Source organism: Podospora pseudopauciseta, chromosome 3, assembly GCF_035222475.1.
Source record: "Podospora pseudopauciseta strain CBS 411.78 chromosome 3, whole genome shotgun sequence".
Classification (NCBI taxonomy): Eukaryota; Fungi; Ascomycota; class Sordariomycetes; order Sordariales; family Podosporaceae; genus Podospora; species Podospora pseudopauciseta.
In genome coordinates, this window is record NC_085893.1 from 280227 (window position 1) to 298091 (window position 17865).

Consider the following 17865-nt stretch of genomic DNA (forward strand, 5'->3'; position numbering starts at 1 on the left):
CAGAGTCAAATTCATCTCCTGTGATTTCAACAGTCTCGCCCTTGCCTCTATTAAATCCATAGCCGCTCTCTCCTTCCAGTCTCTCCCTGATCTGTCGGAGCCAATCTTTTCCCACTGGACGACTCTCCATGACGGTACGTCCTTTTCGATCGGCGTAATGGGGTTAAACCCATGTGCTAGATAGAAAGCACTGTACCCATGAATACCTCGTGTCGTGGTCCTATCAGCAAACAACACATAAAGGGAGCCACTGCTTCCAATTCTTCCCCGTCCCGTCCGTCATTTTTGCCAGCATTGATGCAATTGGGATGTGACCAGACTCTGTCACTCCATTTGCTCTTGCGTTGTAAGGTGAGACCACTACCCGGAGAACTCCCAACCTCTCCAAAATCTCCGCAGCTTCCTTCCTAAATTCCGATCCGCCGTCCACTACCACGATCAGAGGGTGACCCCATCTGAGGATGATATCGTGCAAGATAAAGTTCTCTACCCCAGAAGCCTTGCCTGAGTTCAAGACCTTCGCTTCTGGATACCCAGTCAAGTCATCCCTCGCCTCCAGAAGGTAGGCTTTTTCTCCGGAAGCCGTTGGTAAGAATTGAACGTCTAAATGCCACTTCGCAAATGGGGTAGCCAAAGGTTCAGTGTATAAGTGCCAGTCCTCCCAACGCTTCGGGCTCCATTGTTGACATTGCCTACATGTCTTGATCCAAGCCTCGACGTCAGCGTACATACCCTTCCAGTAGTAGTTTTCTACTACTCGGGCGTAGGTAGCTTCTCGTCCTTTGTGGCCCATCTCGTTGTGACACGCATTGAAGACTCTTTCTCGCTCGATCAGAGGGTCAACAATTCTTCTGGGGGGAAAGCCTCCTTTGTTTGGCTTAAGGAACAAAACTCCGTCTTCGAGAATCATTTTCAGGGCGTCATTCTTGATGGTCTGAACGTCAAACCTCGTCCTAGCCCTTGGCTCCGCACCAGTCGCGAGGAACTCGGCGATAGCATGGGAGTAAGGAGACCACAGTCCGTTCAAGTAGGGGCCTTGCCCAATAATTTCCTTTTTCTTCTTCCTGATGTTCACCCGCCAGACACTCACTTCCTGGATGTCGTTCTTCCAGATCCTTGCGTCAACCTCATCATCAATGTCTGGTTCCAACTCCTTCTCCCTCAGATCAGAGGGGCCAGGTGGCTTTCTCGATAGTGCGTCTGCCACAAGGTTCTTGCTCCCAGGGATATGAACAATAGTGAAGTCGAAGAGTCTAATCCATCCCAGCCATCTCATCATTAAGGCGCCGGGAACGTCACTAGCCGCCCCCTGGACTTGGTGGACCACCACTTGAGCATCCGTTTCCACCGTAAAGTGCACCCCGAAAAGATACCTTCTAAATCTCCTCAAAGCATACAACAGTCCTCTCAACTCTCTCTTGGTGGCATCATACCTCTGTTCAGCCGGGCTCCAAATACCACTCTCAAACCGACAAGGGTGCCGTTTTCCATCAGGTCCTACTTGTTCAATCACCGCTCCCCACCCCGTCAAGCTTGCATCAAAAATAACAAAAATTCTACCGAAACGGTCATCATCAAACGTCAGAGAAGCCAGACACGGTGCTTCTGTGATCAGAAAGGCAAGCCACTCCATCGCACCCTGTTGAGCTTCCGTCCATTCCCATCTCGTGTCCTTCCTCATCAAGAAATACAGTGGGACTGCGATCAGATTGAAGAGCGGTACCCATAGTCGATAGTAGCCGGTGATCCCCAGGAAGGCGCGAACATCCTTCAGATTGTGGCAAGTTCGCCATTCCCTTATCTTCGCTATCTTTGTCTGATCAGGGAGGCGTCCGTCCGGTGTACAGGAATAGCCAAGGATAACAGTTTCTCGTCTGCACCAAAGGGATTTCACGGCTGCAATGGTGGCTCCTGCAAGCTCACAGTTAAGCAAGACTGCGTCGATATTCTTCAAGTGCTCCAGGACCCACTTCCTAACTCCTGGCCTCTCTTCTTCACCATTGTAGTCCCACCTTGGCCCTTTCACTGCGATATCGTCCAGGTATGGCCGACACACCTGTGGGATAAGATCTTGAAAGACTCTGGTCACGGCTCTTTGGAATTGGGCCACCGAGTTGGTAGCTCCTTGAGGTAAGGTGCACATCCTGAACAGGCCGATGGGTGTCGCGAAGGTAGTAAGGTCCCGGCTCGTCAGAGCTAATTTAACCTGGTCGTATCCAGAGAAGAAGTCGAGCAAGGAGGTGATAAGGCACCCTCCAAAGTCTTCGCTAAACTCCTCAGTGCTTGGAGGAATGAAGGCATCTCGTTGTGTGACCTTATTGTATCTCTGGGCATCGTTGATCAGACGGAGACCACCATCCTTTTTCTTTACCAGGAACCAGTTATTGCGGTAGGGACCATGCGCTTCCTCAATAATACCTCTCTTGACCCGTTCCCTAAGGAGTTCGATGACTCTCCCCATAAGTGGTTTTGGGATTGGAATAGACTTGCTTTGCCACGCATTGTGAGGGATAGTCCTGATGTGTTGAGCAGGGAAGACCTCTTCAAGGATCCGTCCACACTCGGTGAAATCCCAAGCCAGGGCAGCCTCTCTTGCGAATAAGATTGCCGTAAACACCTCAACTTCTTGGTCTGTTAAAATGTCGGTGGTTTGCTTGATCAGATCGGCTAACCGTTTCGAAGTAAGGCGTGACCCTCTGATCACTTCAGAAAACTTAGGAACCACGATATCGTCGAATTCTGAGCCGTATTGTAGGGATTCCTTAACTGCCGCCCATCTCCTCGCTTTCCAGTTCGGGTCTCCTTCGGGAGTGCTACCATCTGACCCAGCGTTGTCAACTGGCTTTACCTTCTTATCTGCCCTCTTGTACATTGTTGCAGTAGTAACAGTCTCCGCAGGCGTTGGCCAAGCTTGCTCAAAAGTGGTAATTAGGCTGGTCTTGATGTTATTTTTCTTCTCAGAAGGGGGCGGGGGTGGAGGCGGGCGACGTTCATGTGGCTGTGTAGCGAAGAGGCTGCGTTGACCTGGTTGAGTAAGGGACCAGTTAAACATCCCCAAGCACATGGATGCAATATCGGGCTCAAATGGGGTTGTTATGCTAGTCGTCTGATCAGACGGCGACGATGTCTTTGGCAGCGGTGGCGACGGTGGTATTGATGGTACTGAATGTAGACCTGTTGTGAAGGTCGGCGGTGGTGGTCGTTCTTTCCCAGAGATTTCATCTGGAGTTAGAGTTCTTGTCGTAATTTCCACTCTTCCAGGCTGGAACAAAGACTTTTCCTTCTGACGTCCTCTCTTTCTCTCCCTCTGATCACCAACATTCTTTCCTCCCTTGCTCTTAACATTCCCCTTTTCTTTATTTTTATAGGAAATAATATCAGACGCCAGACAATGATTCAACAATGGTAAACTTGACTCTCCCAAAATAAAATTAAGTAAAGAACGCCCAGCTCCCTCATCCAGTCCTCCAATTACTTCATCCCCTTCTTCCAGCTCCTCCGTCACCCACTTAGGGACAGGTACTTCATCATTAACCAGTCCCTTAAACACTTGTAAGGGTCAGCTGGCGGGAGAGGCATTGCCTCGATCCCTACCGTTATATTCTGCCTTCATCTTATCAATCACCTCCTTCTTCACCACATGGGCCTTGATTAGCTTTCCCCCATACAACATATTCGCGCTGATCATACGGCCCTTCATAAAATCAAGGGTGAGGCTTGTATCCGTGAAGAACGGGATCCCCAACAATAGGTCATGGAAACCCAGAGCCTCAGTATTATCAATAACAAAGAAATGACACAAAATTGGAACCCCAGCCAGCACTACTGGAGCCTGGGTCTCACCTATAAACGCAACCGGATCCCCATGAAGGCCTTTAGACTGTAGGTTAGTTGACACCATCGGTAGACAGAACCTCTCAGCCACAGCCCTACTGATCAGGTTGCACTCGGAGCCTGTATCCAACATTGCTAGCACCTTCTCTGAGGTTGGTGAGACGAAGTTACAGTACAGTGATGGGACGTTGTGGGTACGAGTGACGGCTCCCAGGAGATTTCGCTCACTACCGGAAAGCCGGTCAATGGGCGTAGACAGCAGAGTCCGCAATCGCTCTTCTGGGCTGTCACCCGGTTGGACCTTGCCCTCGATGATTCTCTCCCAGATGCCTCCCTCAACCACACCATACTCACCATCCGTTGTGATGCCATACAAAGCGGGAACTGTCTTCCTCTGATCAGATGGAGGAGTCTCGCTATGTCCAGCTGTCTGAAAATTCGTCCGGACCGTTGACGGCAAGGCCTCCCCCTTCTGTGGGACTTCTCTCTTTCCATCCGGGGTACTCCTGGAAGATCCACGCCACTCGATCACCTCAGCATCCTCGGCCACACTCTTCACATAGTCCATCAACCGGTAAGCAAATGTGGGTGAAACCCTGCAATGCTCTTCCAGTGTGAACTTAGTCTGACCGCAGGCGTACTTTTGGCTTTCTCGGCAATGTAATCTCCTGGGTCCTCTGCCTCACCATCAGGCAACCTTGAGCCACTCCGGACTCTATCCCCCTGATCGGACGAGACTCCCTCCTCAACTACCTTCGGCTTCTCCTGCGCGGGGGTGAGTACCACTTTCGGATTTTTGGCTGAGGCTGGGTCATCCGTGTTCTCTTCCGGCACATCCTCGATCCTTACTCTCTTCGCTCCCTGCGCGCTCACTCCCACTTCCACCTCTTGATTGCAGACGACCATTGGGACCTCATCGGAGCGCTTCAGAATGCTTCTAGGCGACCACTTCTCTTCTGAGCAGCGTTGTAAGGCATTCCTAGTAATGTAGTCACTGGCTGAGTTCTCGTTAAATGGTCCGTAGGGTTTGGAGTACCCATGAATCCTATTTAACCGGATATCCATAGCCCTGGCCATCTGAGTAGCTGTCTGTTCCCTCCCTCTGATCAGAGAGACCTCAGGCCTGTATCCCTTGCCCTCACGAGCTTCCCAGTGCTCAGCCCATTTCGTGTAAGCTTCATAGGCCCTATTCAGTTCTGGTTTCAGCGAAATTGCCGCGCGAACCAGATCGCCAACCTTCCCTTCACGCTGCGCCTTCCTCACATCCTCTTGATCAAGCCACGCTTTTTCACTATCCGGCCACTCCTTCTTACCGATACACACTCTACCTCCTTCAGTATGGCACAGTCCCCATGCCTCATCATACTCCTTCTTTAGACACTCCGTCGACTTGGCGTAATGGCCAGACTTGCCGCACCAGAAGCACCTTCTTGGTGGCGGAGGACTATCGCGGTACTGCCCCCCTGATCTTCCGAACTGGGTCCTAGTGTCAACCAAGGAGAAGGTATTGAAGGACGAATCCATTTCCCCGTTAGGGCCAGTGCCGAAATCCGGAGAGTAGGGTGCCTGGTCTTCTAGATGTTGAACACGGGTCCTCATTACCCCAGATTTGCTGTTTCCCGGTGCAGAAAAGCCGCCGTAGATGTTCGCCCTCAAATGCTGCAGTGCCATCTCTCTGTCCACCATGGCGTTAACCGCCATGTACTGGTCGAGTACCTCCGCCGCCTGATCAGAGGCAGCAGGGGAGGGTGCAATGGTTGATTTGTCCTCCTTATAGATTTTTCCTCCCACGTCATACCCATCTTCGATCACATCATTAATCCAGTCGCTCCAGGCAATGAAATTCATGGATCTCAGGCGACGTTCGGATCCTCCTCGGTTAATAAGGGTCATCTTCATAGACTCGGAGAATTTCATCCAGAAGCGGCTGGCAACCCTGGCTCTCACTGCCTCCTTCTCCCCAGTCGGCACTCGAGAGAGCAGCTTGGAGTGGTCAAAGACAACCTTCCTTAACTCGCCTACCCCCCTCAGGGATAACTTTAGCGTAGAAGTCATCCAGCTCCCTGTGGATATCCTCGTCTTGCCGGGGGGTCGTATATCTTAAAGAGGCGTTTGAGGCGGGCAACCAAGACAGGCCAAGTATCAGTGGGTACAGGCAGGTCCACACATTCATCGATCTGTTTTCCCACGTCGAAGTCACACCAGGATTTAAACTTACGAACGCGAGAGGTAAATTCCACGACCTGGTACTCTTCACAGGCATTCTCAAAACGCTCCAGATATTCCGTAAAATGCTTGCCTTTAAAGTTGCTCTTGAAACCGACTTTCTTCGGATCAGGGAATTCACGCTGAGGAAAGTACATAGGCACCATGGGATAGGGGGTCGGCCGATCAGACGTAGGGGACCCCTGGAAGTGGCGGTAGTCGGGGTAAGCTCCCATGGGATAAGGGTATCCGGGTTGCTGGAATTGATGCGCGAATCCAGGAAAAGGAGCGGGATATCCAGCATGCCGAGTGGGAGCCGCTGTATGGTTCCTAACAGCAGGATTTGGGTTGGTACGAGGTCCACCTGGTACATCAGGAGCGTTGGGATTTGCAACTGGGCCACCTTGATCAGAAAGAGGGCGAGGGGTCCCAGTATCTTCATGGCGAGCATGGTCCGCAGTTGGGGAGAGGACGAATGGCGATGATTCCGGGAACTTAGCTACTGGGCTGACCGTTTCTACCACGGAACGAGCCGTAGGAGCTTGGTACACTTGGCCATTGCTGGGAAGGCTAGCTGAGGCGATAGGCGGGATATTATCGGACATGTCGATAGTCAATGATTGCTGTTGCGTTTGCGTTGGTGGTATGGCTTCTTCCTTGTATGTGTTGTTGGAAACAGGAAGACGGTTGTCCTTTGCAACTTTGGTAAGTAGGAATGAGTTACTTTTACTTAGATCAGAAGGAGAGTATCCCTCTTTCTTTGCTTCTGAGTCCCCGTTGTCCTGAGTCAGGTTAACCCGGAAACCCCCTCGATTGCTCACCACCGCCAAATAACACGCCAGGAGGATTCCTCCCAGCCAAAGATAAGAGAGAACTTTGATGGTTGCCGCCGAGATAAGATCCGCTAACGAGCTAATCTCGACCAGTGCTCTTAGTTCACTGCTAGGTCCCACCCGGACCACACTTAACTCTCCACACGCAGGTGGAAAGCTCGGTGTTTGACCCATGATGAAAGATGTACGTCTGATCAGACGGACATGAATTGTTTCTGTCGAACCTCGCGGGGTTCAGTGAAGTTGTCGGTGCTTGTTGTCGTTCGTGGCTTCGCACTTCCTCCAGCACCCAGGACTTTTGAGTCCAGTTTGGACCCTGAGCTTTGCTCAACCCGGGCACGACCTCCATTTGAAATGGTGAGAAAACACACAAACCAACCAAAACACCACAAATATACCCTCAACAGGGTGTATGAATGAGCGCACCTCCGTGACAGTAGCTCGCTCGCAGGCCGCACTCCACGTAGGACAAAGAAAAGACTCTATGGGCTCGCAGACCACATAATAAGCACCTGATCGGCCTGATCAGAGGGCCAGAATTGCCTGCACGCGTGCAAGGCACAAAAATATGAAGAAATAAAAGTCGATGATCCCCCTAAAACAGAATGTCCGAAGCAGACCGCTTATATACATGACCCCTGAACCTCCGAATCCTCCGAGAGCCCCACTTCCTTACTCAAACCCTCAGGCCTGTGGCCGCACCCCAAACCAGTAAGGCTTAGAGGGTCACTTACTGTATAAGAGGCACAGGATCTACTAGATCAGAAGGCCGTGGATAGGGAGGGAGTGTAAGAAACGTAGCCGGATAGTAGTAATACAGGGGAGGCTCGTACGAAGGTTTAGTGCTGTGGTGTATGCGGTAAGCCTGGCCATAATGCGCGCACTTGCCAGGAAGCTGCAGAAGCATCTGATTCAGCTGTTTCTAATGTAATTATAGTTAATTCCTTATATTAATGTGGTGTAATTGAGGATAATATTCGTAGCGTGGTGGAAAGTGGTGCACTCGCTTATATGGTGCACTCGCTTATAATGTACGTTAACTGAGTTAATAGGCTTTGAGAACATAGTTAATTAACCTTAAAAGATCGTTACTAGGCCTTAAAATATAGTTAGTAGGCCTTGAAAGATAACTAATGGCGTTTTAGTCTGGTGCGTATGTGCAGATGGACAAGTTGATGGCTGTGCTAATCACAGAGTGAGATGGGAGAGACAGGCATCTTGCTTGGACAAATAGATCCAGAATGGATTTCACTGAGCGCTTCAGTATTCAGCTTCTCTGCAAGAGGACTGTTCGGTACCTATCAACACACCAGCTTCTCGACCATACCCCCCCCCCCCTTTTACCATTTCCCCTCTAAGGATGGGTGCTCCTTCAACTGGTGTATCCATCCCTGAACACCTTTCTTCAGCAGTGGAATATCTCCATTTCTTGTGCCACTCTCGAAAAAGGTGTTCATCCGGTATCCATACCGATCAATCTCAGTCCTAGCAGTCTCAAAAGCAGCGAGCCCTGCCTGACCCAGGAGTAGCCAAGCGATGCACTCACCCGGCCCCCACAACTGCCCCTCCCCGGGACTTTTCCCGGCACCTTCCCTGGTCTGGCCGCTGTTCTTGACCCGGCCCCTATCGCCCCTCCGGTCGCCCTGGCTCTCGCCCTGCCCTGCCTTCGCTGCTGTAAGTAACGATATTTTGTTTCATCTACCCGCAGAGTCAAAGTCCTACCCTCTGGTTCTTAAAAGGTATCTCGCTAGCGTCGTCACCTTCTTCGCAAGTTATAACGTTTATTGATTTTTTGAGCTGTGTTATTAAGTTTTATTTAGAATCTAATATCTTTTAGAACTGTCTTGGTGGTATTTTGTTGGGCGCTTGCGCTTTGGCTTTTTCTTGTGTTAAGGTTTTTGGGTTTTCTGGGTCGGTTCCCGGGCCCGAATCCGCAGCCTGGGCAGCAGTTGGATGCTTTCATCTGGGCTAAAGCACCAGGATACTCGGATGGAACAGCAGTTCTCCAATTGATGTATATCAAAAGTACTGCGGGGGAGTCGATGCTCACGAGCCATCTCCAGAAAGAGGAGAGTGGTTTCAGGAGTATTTTGAAACACTGGTTCGGGAGGCTTCTCCAGAGATCAAGGTCCAGCCATGGAAATGATGGTAGGACACCGTAATTCTGCTGTGTTGTCTGTAGTTAACGGTTGCTACTGTTTCGAATTGCGCTTCAGAATGATGAAAAAGTATCAGGTACCTAGTTTACATTTGTTGTCTACCCTTCCTGCCATCCGAATCCTCTTTGTCCAATACAGCCTCTTCGTCTGGAGGATTCTTCGAGTTCTTTGCTGGCAAATCGTCTCTTCCAATCATCCACCCACCTGACCAACCAACCCATCCAGTTTCTTTCGGGCCTCGGGCAAGGCACACCAGAATGGCGAACACCAATAGCCCAACTGTGCGCTTTCAAATCAGTACCGCTCTCTCAACGCTTTTGTGATGAGGAAAAGGGAGGAACTCACTGCTGCAACTTCCACTCCAAGTCCAACCACCCTGCGCAAAAAGACGATTACCCACTGCTGTTCCCGTCAGCTGCCCAGAAAACGCCGCAACCATGTATGCCGTATTCACACGATTCTGTGCGTCTGGTCTCAGACTGTATATCGCCGCCCTGTTCCCAATTTGCGTAAACTGACTCCCCAGATCGATTGTTATTGCCTGAATCACCGGTCCTGCCACCGTAAACCCTCCGGTAAAAGTACCCACGATCACCCCAGCCAGCTCTAACCCAAGCCCCATCAGAGCTGATACCAACGGCATTACCTTATCTATGACGAACCGCGAGTAAACAGGCGCCAACAAGATAACCACCACCCCAATCAACCCAAACAGTCCAATAACCATCGAGCTGTACTCATACGGCGGCCGGCTGAGCAGGAAGCTTAGAGTTGTCCAGTAGCTCGTAAAGACGGCACTGAGACAAAAAGCCACAATGCTCGCTTGGCAAAGCAACGGCTCCGTCACCATCAACACCACAATCCCCCACAGCAACTTCCCATACCCCGTCACCCCCTTCAACGCAGTCGGGTTCTTGGAAGGGTAATCCGGCATCCAAAAATACAACCCCATCCAAACAACAAACTGAACCCCCAACCCAAACCAGTATATCCCCCTCCACTCGGTATAATTCGCCATCACCCCGCCCAATATCCTCGCCACCAACACCCCCAGCCCCAAGCCAGAAACTACAACCGCCAGGCAACTCGCCCTCCTCTCCTTCGGCGCCAGATCCCCCACCAAAGGCAGCATCAGCTGCGGCGTAACAGTCGTCGCCCCGCAGATATAGCTCACGACAATAAAAACCGTAAAAGATTGCGTCGTACACAGGATAATCCACAGCAGCGCCGTCAACAAAACCAAGCAGAGGATAAACGGCCTCCGGGGGAAGACATCCCCCAGCGGACAAATCAGCAACAGCCCACTCGCATACCCAGCCTGCATGAGCGTTGCAACCACAGACGCCCTCTCAAACGAGACGGAAAACGACTCCGCGATCCGGTTGAGGATGGCCTGGTTGTAGTACAGATTCGAGACGGTGAAGCAGGCGGCCTAGACGAAAAAAAAAAAAAAAAAAAAAAAAAAGTCAGCAAGGTGGGTGGGGGGATGACAACATAGCGATCAATTGAAGGGTAACTCACAAATCCAAACAGCAAATTGATCCAAACCGTAAACCTCGGCGGATTCCTCTCATCCCACCTCGTACGCGGCGGCTGCCACAAAAGAAGCCTTTTCCACTTTTCTTGGCCTACCCCTCGTTCCACCCCTAGATCAACTTCTTCCAAACCATCATCGTTCTCGCTGGTGGTGCTGCTGTTCCCATTCTCAAGTTTCTTCTCTCCTGTCGTCGGCGGAGGCGGCGGCGGCGGTGGTGGTGGTGGTGTTGACGACGGCAATGGTGGTGACTCCAGCGCAGGCTTCATCATCAACTCATCCCGAGACATGGTTGTCTCACCTCAGACATGCAGGTCATCATAGGAAGTGAAGAACATGAATTTCACCGGTTTTTGTTCTGGGTCATGCTCCTTACCCATTGACCTGCTGTTGTGTTTGCGGTCGGGACGGTTCCGAAAACGGCGGGCGGGCTTGGCGCGTCACTACTGCAGGGAGAACGGGCGTGAAGGCGGGTAATGACATCGTCAACCGGCCTGTTGCATTCCCGCATATCGTCATCCGGTTGGGTCGGTACTTGCGGCATCAGAACTGGACAAGCCTGTGTAAAGCGGGCAACCACAATATAAACACCAAGCATTGATCATCATCACGTTCCTACCAGCGCGAAAAATAAAGCATGTCAAACATGTCACGGTACATAGTCTGGTCATTCTTGCTGCTCTAGATTGGCTTCAATGACGCCATTTCTCCGTCAAGTTTCGATCTTTGGATTTACACTGCGTGGGCCAGTGTTCACAGAGGGTTGGGGTTGGTGGGTGTAAGTAACGACTAGGATTATTATTGATGTCTGCTGCCGACCAACAACTCTATCAAACACCCCAACCCGATTCCATCATGACTTGTTCAGCTAATCACCGAGCACAAATTTCCCCAAGAGCTTCCAAGTGCCGAGGCGCTGCGAACCGAGTTTGCCAGCTTGACACCAATCCTGTGCAGCATCCAGGCATGACCTGTGCTTCCCAGAACATTGCTCTTGCATGAGCTAGCATCGGGAAATACCTTACTGCAGACGCCCCGTAATCTCTCCTTGCACTCAGGTCCATCGGCGCACGCAATTCTGTCGTATTCTCCAGCGACGATGCATGCCTGGCCCTTGAAGCTGAAGGCTGAACCGAGCCATTCGCTCGAAAGGTAAGATCCGCTCCAGCAGGCTTCGCCGCCAGTAATGGTATCTTGACTGAGAAAGTCCAGTACAGCCAAGTCGTCATCGTAGATGCCCCCGTACAGAATGTTCCTTCGGTCAAGGAAAGAAGTCACTGCCCCAGTAAAGTAGCCTAGCGGCTGGTCCTGGTATTTCGGATCTGTAGAGTGTGCTGGCGCAAACATCCATTCACTCGGGCGGGGCGTCATCTTTGAGCCCGTGGGGAGTCCGGTTCCAACAAATGCATCGACGTCATTGGGAAAATCCTCGATGAGATAACTGCCTAGCTGGGCACCAAAGCCATGTCCAACATATGTTACGTTCTTGAAGGCCATCCAGAGGCCATGCTGGTTTGTGCGCAGTCGGACAGCGAGCTCATGCAAGACCTCGACGTGGAACGGGGGTTGGAGTACCTGCCAAGGGTCTGTCGACATCTTGGTTAGTAAAACAACGTGGAATAAGAGCATAACAAAAAGGAGGATGTCATAGGTACCGGGGTATGTCGGGCCATGGCTGTCTCCATGACCCCAAAGGTCAATGGCTAGGGTGTAGGAACCACCGAGACCAGACGCCAGGGCATCTGCCAAACTGTACTCTAGTATACCGAGCCCATGCCACATAGATTTGTCGTATGTCGCGTCGTGGACCATTAGATGAATCCGGCGATCTTGCGCAGCGACTGGCCTTTCTGGTCGGCAAAGGATGCCGTGGATGGTAACGTTCCTCTCCACAATGAGTTTCGTGGTATTGTCATCAGGATCCTCGTACATCTGAGGGTCAAGGCAAGAGGAGAAGAATTTGGTCACGTCTTTTGGAGAATTGAAGTCGACATTTCTCCTTGTTCGTCGGAAGTCGACGTTGTCAGCTGAGATGTTTCCGAGTGGTATCTGAACATAACGGCAATTGGGCGCGAGAACGGGCGGGACTCTTGAAGTGGTTTTCCTGAGCTCAGTGTTCTTGGCTGTGCTTGGGAGAGCGAAGAATAGGGCCCCGAAAAGCAGCGCGATGCGGCAGGTCATGATGGGGGTGAGCGGAGGAGGAGTGAAGAAGCGGTGCTGTAACAATACTTTTCAGAAAGGGCAGTGGGAAGATGGTCGACCAAAAATGTGAGTTGCGTCGAAGTGGAAGATGGGGAGAGAGTGAAGAGTCGAGGAGAATAGAGAGAGAGAGACGATGGATAATGCTGTTATTCAAGCGTGGTGGGCGACCACTTCTTTTCGCAGGAAGGTGCCGACAAGATGACGGGATGCCAATCGAACGATGACTCGTCACTTTGAAGGGACTCCTTCCCATCCAAAGCCAGAGGGTCCTTTTGAACAGGCCATTCAGTGAAGTTTCACCAGGCAGTGGCCGGAAGGTCGATATTCACCGGTTCCGACTTATCGGCACTCTCCCGTCGTGGATCGGAAGGTACCACCAGTTGGACAAGTCAACTGGCAGTGGCAAGCATAAAAGGCAAAGTTGTTGATGCTCATGGTTACTTTATACACCACATAAGTCCCAATCAGTTAAACAGACCCTCTATTCCCCTCCAACACCCCCAACCTCTCATCCACCTCCCAATTCCACCTCCGATCCTCACTATACTCATCTGCCTCCTCATAACCCCTACCCACCCCCAACCCCGACAACCTCGCCCCGTTTCCCACCCCCGTCCCCAGACCCGTACCAAAACCCAGACTCACAGGCGAAACCACCTCCTCCCCACCAACTTGAATCTCTTCCATCAACCGTCCCGGCGGCAGCGGAAACCCTCCCAACAACCCCTGACTATTGACGCTCCCCGTACTATTGGACGCTGTAGCAGGAGAAATATATATACTGGGATGCACAAGTTTCATCCCCTTCACATCCCTTCCTGAGCTTCCCATTGACGACCCCGTCGGTGGTCTCAGCTGCGTAGGCGGTCGGAAACTTCTCCGTCCACTGCTCACAGTAACTGTTGGGTGTGTAAAGCCCGATATTTGAGAGGATATATCCGAGACCATGTCTGGTTGTCCGCGCGCTCTTGCCTGGCTGCCTGAGTGGGAAGAGAAGGAGGGGAGGCTGATGGAAGGAGGGTGATTAGGGAGGTGATGGTGTGATTCAGCCCGGACTTGGGACAGCCAGCGGGAGATTGTGGGGCGCGGTTTGGATACCTCGGGGAGGGCGTTGGTGGTCTCAGGTGGTAGAGGAGCGGAGAGTAGTTGGCTGTAAGGATGGTGGTGGTGGTTCTGTGGGGGAAGGTCTGGATTGGAAAGAGAGTGGGCTGAGGCCCCGGGGTGCTGTTGATGGCGGTGGAAGCGAAGGAAGAGAAAAACAGCGCTGAGGATGATGGCAAGGCCTAAAGAGATGTTAGCGATCGATACCAGCAAAATGGGATAGGGGTTTACGGACCAACCGAGCTAATGACAATTGCAGCTATCTGGCCAGCGTTGAGGGCGTGTGTCGGTGCAGTCGTCGGGATTGTGAGGTCAGGCGCGACGGGGGGTTCTAAATATTTTAGAACAGGTACCCAAGCTCATCATCAGAGAAATGTACATACCAGGTGCATTTGTCCTTTGAGTTGTGTAAGAGGTGATGATGCTGGAAGAAGGGACGCCGTTGGTGCCTGTTTCAAAACCATCTACCACAATCTGAGTATTTGGGTTTTCTTGGGCTTGGGATGTCGTGGTTGGTATTGGTTTTATAGCTGACCTAGTGTTGGCTTCCTGAGGTAGCTTCGTTAACACAGCCGTTGGCGTATTTGTAGTTGCCGGGGCTGTGGAAGACCGCTTTTCGTTTGCTGTGGGCGATGTCTGTTTTCTGCCATTTCTCAGAGCATCTTGTTCCTGGTTCTTCAGGTCTTCTTTCCGGGTTCGTTCTCTCTCCTCTTCGATTTTCTTCCTTTCCTCTTCGATTCTTTTCCTTCCCTCATCAGCCTTGTCCTCAGCCTTGTTTATGAAGAATCCAAACACGCCATTGTTTGACTGATCGGTTGCGTGGACACGGTTGGACCCCTGAGGTCGCCGGTTGTCATATCGGTTGTGTCCAGTGTCACCGTCATGTTTCCGTCTTGCCAGAGGCATGGCCGGTCACCCCGATTCATAAAGGCTTGGATGTGCGTATCCTGGATCTGCAATATAAATAGGTGCCAAGTATGTGTGTCTTGCTTGTCGTGGTCCCATCGAGTGACACCTGAGGTGGATGATCCAAAATTGGAACCAACATCCTCGACGGACAACCAACCCCTTATTAACAATAGCTCCCCTCACCGAGACTCCCCATACCTGACCTCTCACCTCCCCGCAAATTGTGCTTGTTTGCCGGCCCATTGGTCTCAACCTCGGGAGCCACACGGGCGACCAAAAGCGACCAGACTCACCATGGCAGTGTCGACATATAACTGCATTTTGCGAGGCAGCGATCGACCTAGTTGGCCCAATCAAACACCTAACAGAATGCCAAAATCTTGTAATTGATAATGGCACAGTCAGCAGAGAATGTGAAACTTGGGATAACACCCTCCAGGTCCGGGGGCGAAGCTGCACACCTCAACCAGATGTCATAATTGGAATTGGCGCAAACAAATTTGAGCATAAATCTCGGCAGTTTGAGGGAGAGGTTGTGATTGTAGTTGGGGGCCAATCTTCAGGCAGCATGATTACGGTACCATCAAACAATTGACAGAAAACATGGAGGCTCGGCTGGTCAATTGCGGGAAGGTGTTGTAATGAGCGTCAGGTTGTTTAATCACAACCCCTAAGGAACGAAGAAATGCACTGGAATACCACTCCCGTCAAGGTGAGGTTGCTCTGGGCTCAGGTAGGTGGGGTTTGCTCCCCGCCGCCAGGCACTGCACCTGCGCGGGGCTAGTTCGGGTCCCACTCTGCCCCACTGCGCCGCTAGGTACCTTACTGCCACCGTCCGACTCCCCACTCCCGGCCCCGCAGCGGCACTGCTCCCATCTCAAATCTCAATGGAACCCCCGGCCCGTGGTCGGTCAACCCGGAAGTTGTCCTGGCGAAGTGCACAGTCCTGATGCTCGCTCCAGCCCGGCCCAGGATCCGGTCTCCAGCTTCGTCGCTGGTTTCCATTTTGTCCCTGCTCTGTCTCCAGACCTGGAACTTGCGTCCGTGTCCCACCGGCGCGCACGGGTAAGTAATGGTCATCTCTTCGGACAAGAGCCTTTTGGTCTTTTCTGAGGATTACTGGCATTTGATGTTCTCGCTTTGCTAACTACCTTAAACATGCCCAGGGTATATGGTCCATGCGCGAGCGCAGGTCCGAATATAACCCTAACCCCCAATTGTCGCGATCATGCCTCCCTCCCCCCTTTTCCGACTTTCGAGAGCTCAACACCACCCCGAACCCATCTCCCTTCAAAGACCAAAGAACTTCATGTCATCTGCTCCCCTCATATTTACACTGTGCCCGACGCCTTGGGCGTACACGCCAATCAACTTTCCGTTGTCCCACGAATACGTGGTGTACCGGCTCTGGGGGGTGTTCGCCTGGGTGACATCTGGCTTTGCGGGATCCAGGCCGAATACACCTGCCCATTGCTTAATCGTCTCGTTGTAGTTGTTCGCGTGGAGAGTTGTGTCGGCAGAGCCGTGGTAGATCTGCATCTTGGGTCGGGGTCCTTCATATCCTGGGTAGGCATCAAAGACCATCTTTGCCCAAACCTGCGGTGTCGAACGAACTTGGCCTTGAGCACAGGAGCTGTTCCAGGCGTTGGTGCCACCAGACTGGGAATAGAAGCAGCCAGCGGCGGTGCCGGAGTAGACGATGCCTGCAGCAAAAAGGTCGGGGTAGGTAGCAGCCATGACGTTCTGTTTTGGCCCATGATTAGACAAACACGAGTCAACTCAGGTAATAGGTAACTGACCGTCATCATGCCACCGGAAGAGGTGCCGGTCACAAACACCTTGGTGGGGTCGCCGCTGTACTGCTGAAGCGTGTACTTGACCATGTTGGCGATGGCGTTGCTGTTACCACCGCCGTCATGGGTGAGGGTGGCGCGTGAAGAAACTATGCTCTTGTTAGTAAAATGCGTCCATTTGAGGCCACAAGTTTGAGTTCTGGACGATCCGAGTTTTCTTTTCTTTCTCTTTAGTTCTTTTCTCTTGGTTATCTTTCCCCTTTTTTCTTTTCCTTTTTTTCTTTTTCTTTTTCTTTTTTTCATCTTTTTTTTCACTTTCGTCAACAGCTCAATCGAAAAAAAACCTACCATCCCAGCAAGTCCCCGAATAGGGTGATTCAGGGTAAATGACAATAAAGCCCTTCTGATCAGCGAGCTGTCTGTATGGGCTGCCACTGAAGTAAGCCTGAGCAGTACCAGTGCAGTAGTGAATAGCCACAATGATAGGAGGCTTCGCCGCGAGGTTCCTGGGGACATAAATGAACATCTTCGCATTTGAAGGATTGGACCCGAAGTTGTTGACGCGTGTGAGACTCTGAGCCATGACGCTGTCCGCCCCAAACAGGGCGAAGCCGGCTGTGAGAGCAGTCGTCATCTGGCTGAAGAGCTTCATGATGGCGATCGTTTCTGGCGGAAGTGTCTTTGTGCCTTGTTGTTGATGCTCTGGCTGGTGGAAAAGGGAGGAAGCATATACACCTTATATATACAGACTGTCCTACATGTACTTACCCCAGACTCTTCCCCGCGCTGATCATATTGCCTTGCACTTCCCTTCCCCCGCTACCACGTTACCGGGCGGTCCGTAGCGCTAAGCACGTTCGTGGTTTTGCCGCCGACTTAAACGGAGAGGCCCAGGAATCCAATAGTTACGCACTTTTATATGATAATGATTTAACCGAGGTACCCCATCATGAGCTGGCCCCAGCTCTGTTTTCAGCGGCGACGACGTAAGCAGACGATGAGATCTCGGCAGCCCATCGGCAGTCCACAGCTAGACCTTGTCTCTTAGATTGTTCATCAAGACCAGATTCGGTCATTGCGTTGCTTCCCGGTGATGCTGCATCATGGGGAAGGCTGTATGCTGGGCTCAGACATACCTGCTGATCTGCAGGGAGTCAATACCTACCTAATGGGTACCTTAACGAATATGACCGATTTGCCGGGCAAAGTTACGGAGTGACAGGGTGCTTCCATTCTTGGCCGCCCTCTTATATTACTGCGCCACTAACTGCCAGGTACAATTCCCCAGGCTGTCA

General features: G+C 51.7%; 4 protein-coding genes across 4 annotated transcripts; all 4 read right to left on the reverse strand.

Moving 5' to 3' along the window:
- Positions 1–8983: 8983 nt before the first annotated feature.
- On the reverse strand, positions 8984–10855 carry QC763_0047600 (uncharacterized protein; the record flags this gene model as incomplete). The annotated part of the gene is made up of 3 exons (XM_062905714.1): positions 8984–9310; positions 9377–10463; positions 10553–10855. The coding sequence occupies 3 exons, from the start codon at positions 10853–10855 to the stop codon at positions 9117–9119; spliced, it is 1584 nt and encodes a 527-aa protein (XP_062766470.1). The 3' UTR covers positions 8984–9116.
- A 574-nt stretch (positions 10856–11429) lies between these two features.
- On the reverse strand, positions 11430–13043 carry QC763_300820 (uncharacterized protein; the record flags this gene model as incomplete). Its single annotated transcript, XM_062910544.1, has 2 exons — positions 12221–13043; positions 11430–12151 (listed from the first exon to the last, which is right to left on the reverse strand). The coding sequence occupies exons 1-2, from the start codon at positions 12744–12746 to the stop codon at positions 11430–11432; spliced, it is 1248 nt and encodes a 415-aa protein (XP_062766471.1). The 5' UTR covers positions 12747–13043.
- Positions 13044–13235: 192 nt separating this feature from the next.
- On the reverse strand, positions 13236–15498 carry QC763_0047620 (uncharacterized protein; the record flags this gene model as incomplete). Its single annotated transcript, XM_062905715.1, has 4 exons — positions 15239–15498; positions 14252–15156; positions 14104–14199; positions 13236–14050 (listed from the first exon to the last, which is right to left on the reverse strand). Exons 2-4 carry the CDS (start codon positions 14772–14774, stop codon positions 13236–13238), a joined length of 1434 nt encoding a protein of 477 aa, XP_062766472.1. The 5' UTR covers positions 14775–15156; positions 15239–15498.
- A 390-nt stretch (positions 15499–15888) lies between these two features.
- QC763_300830 (uncharacterized protein) lies at positions 15889–17103 on the reverse strand. Its single transcript, XM_062910545.1, has 3 exons — positions 16919–17103; positions 16577–16719; positions 15889–16520 (listed from the first exon to the last, which is right to left on the reverse strand). The coding sequence occupies exons 1-3, from the start codon at positions 17094–17096 to the stop codon at positions 16068–16070; spliced, it is 774 nt and encodes a 257-aa protein (XP_062766473.1). The 5' UTR covers positions 17097–17103; the 3' UTR covers positions 15889–16067.
- Between the last annotated feature and the right edge of the window lie 762 nt (positions 17104–17865).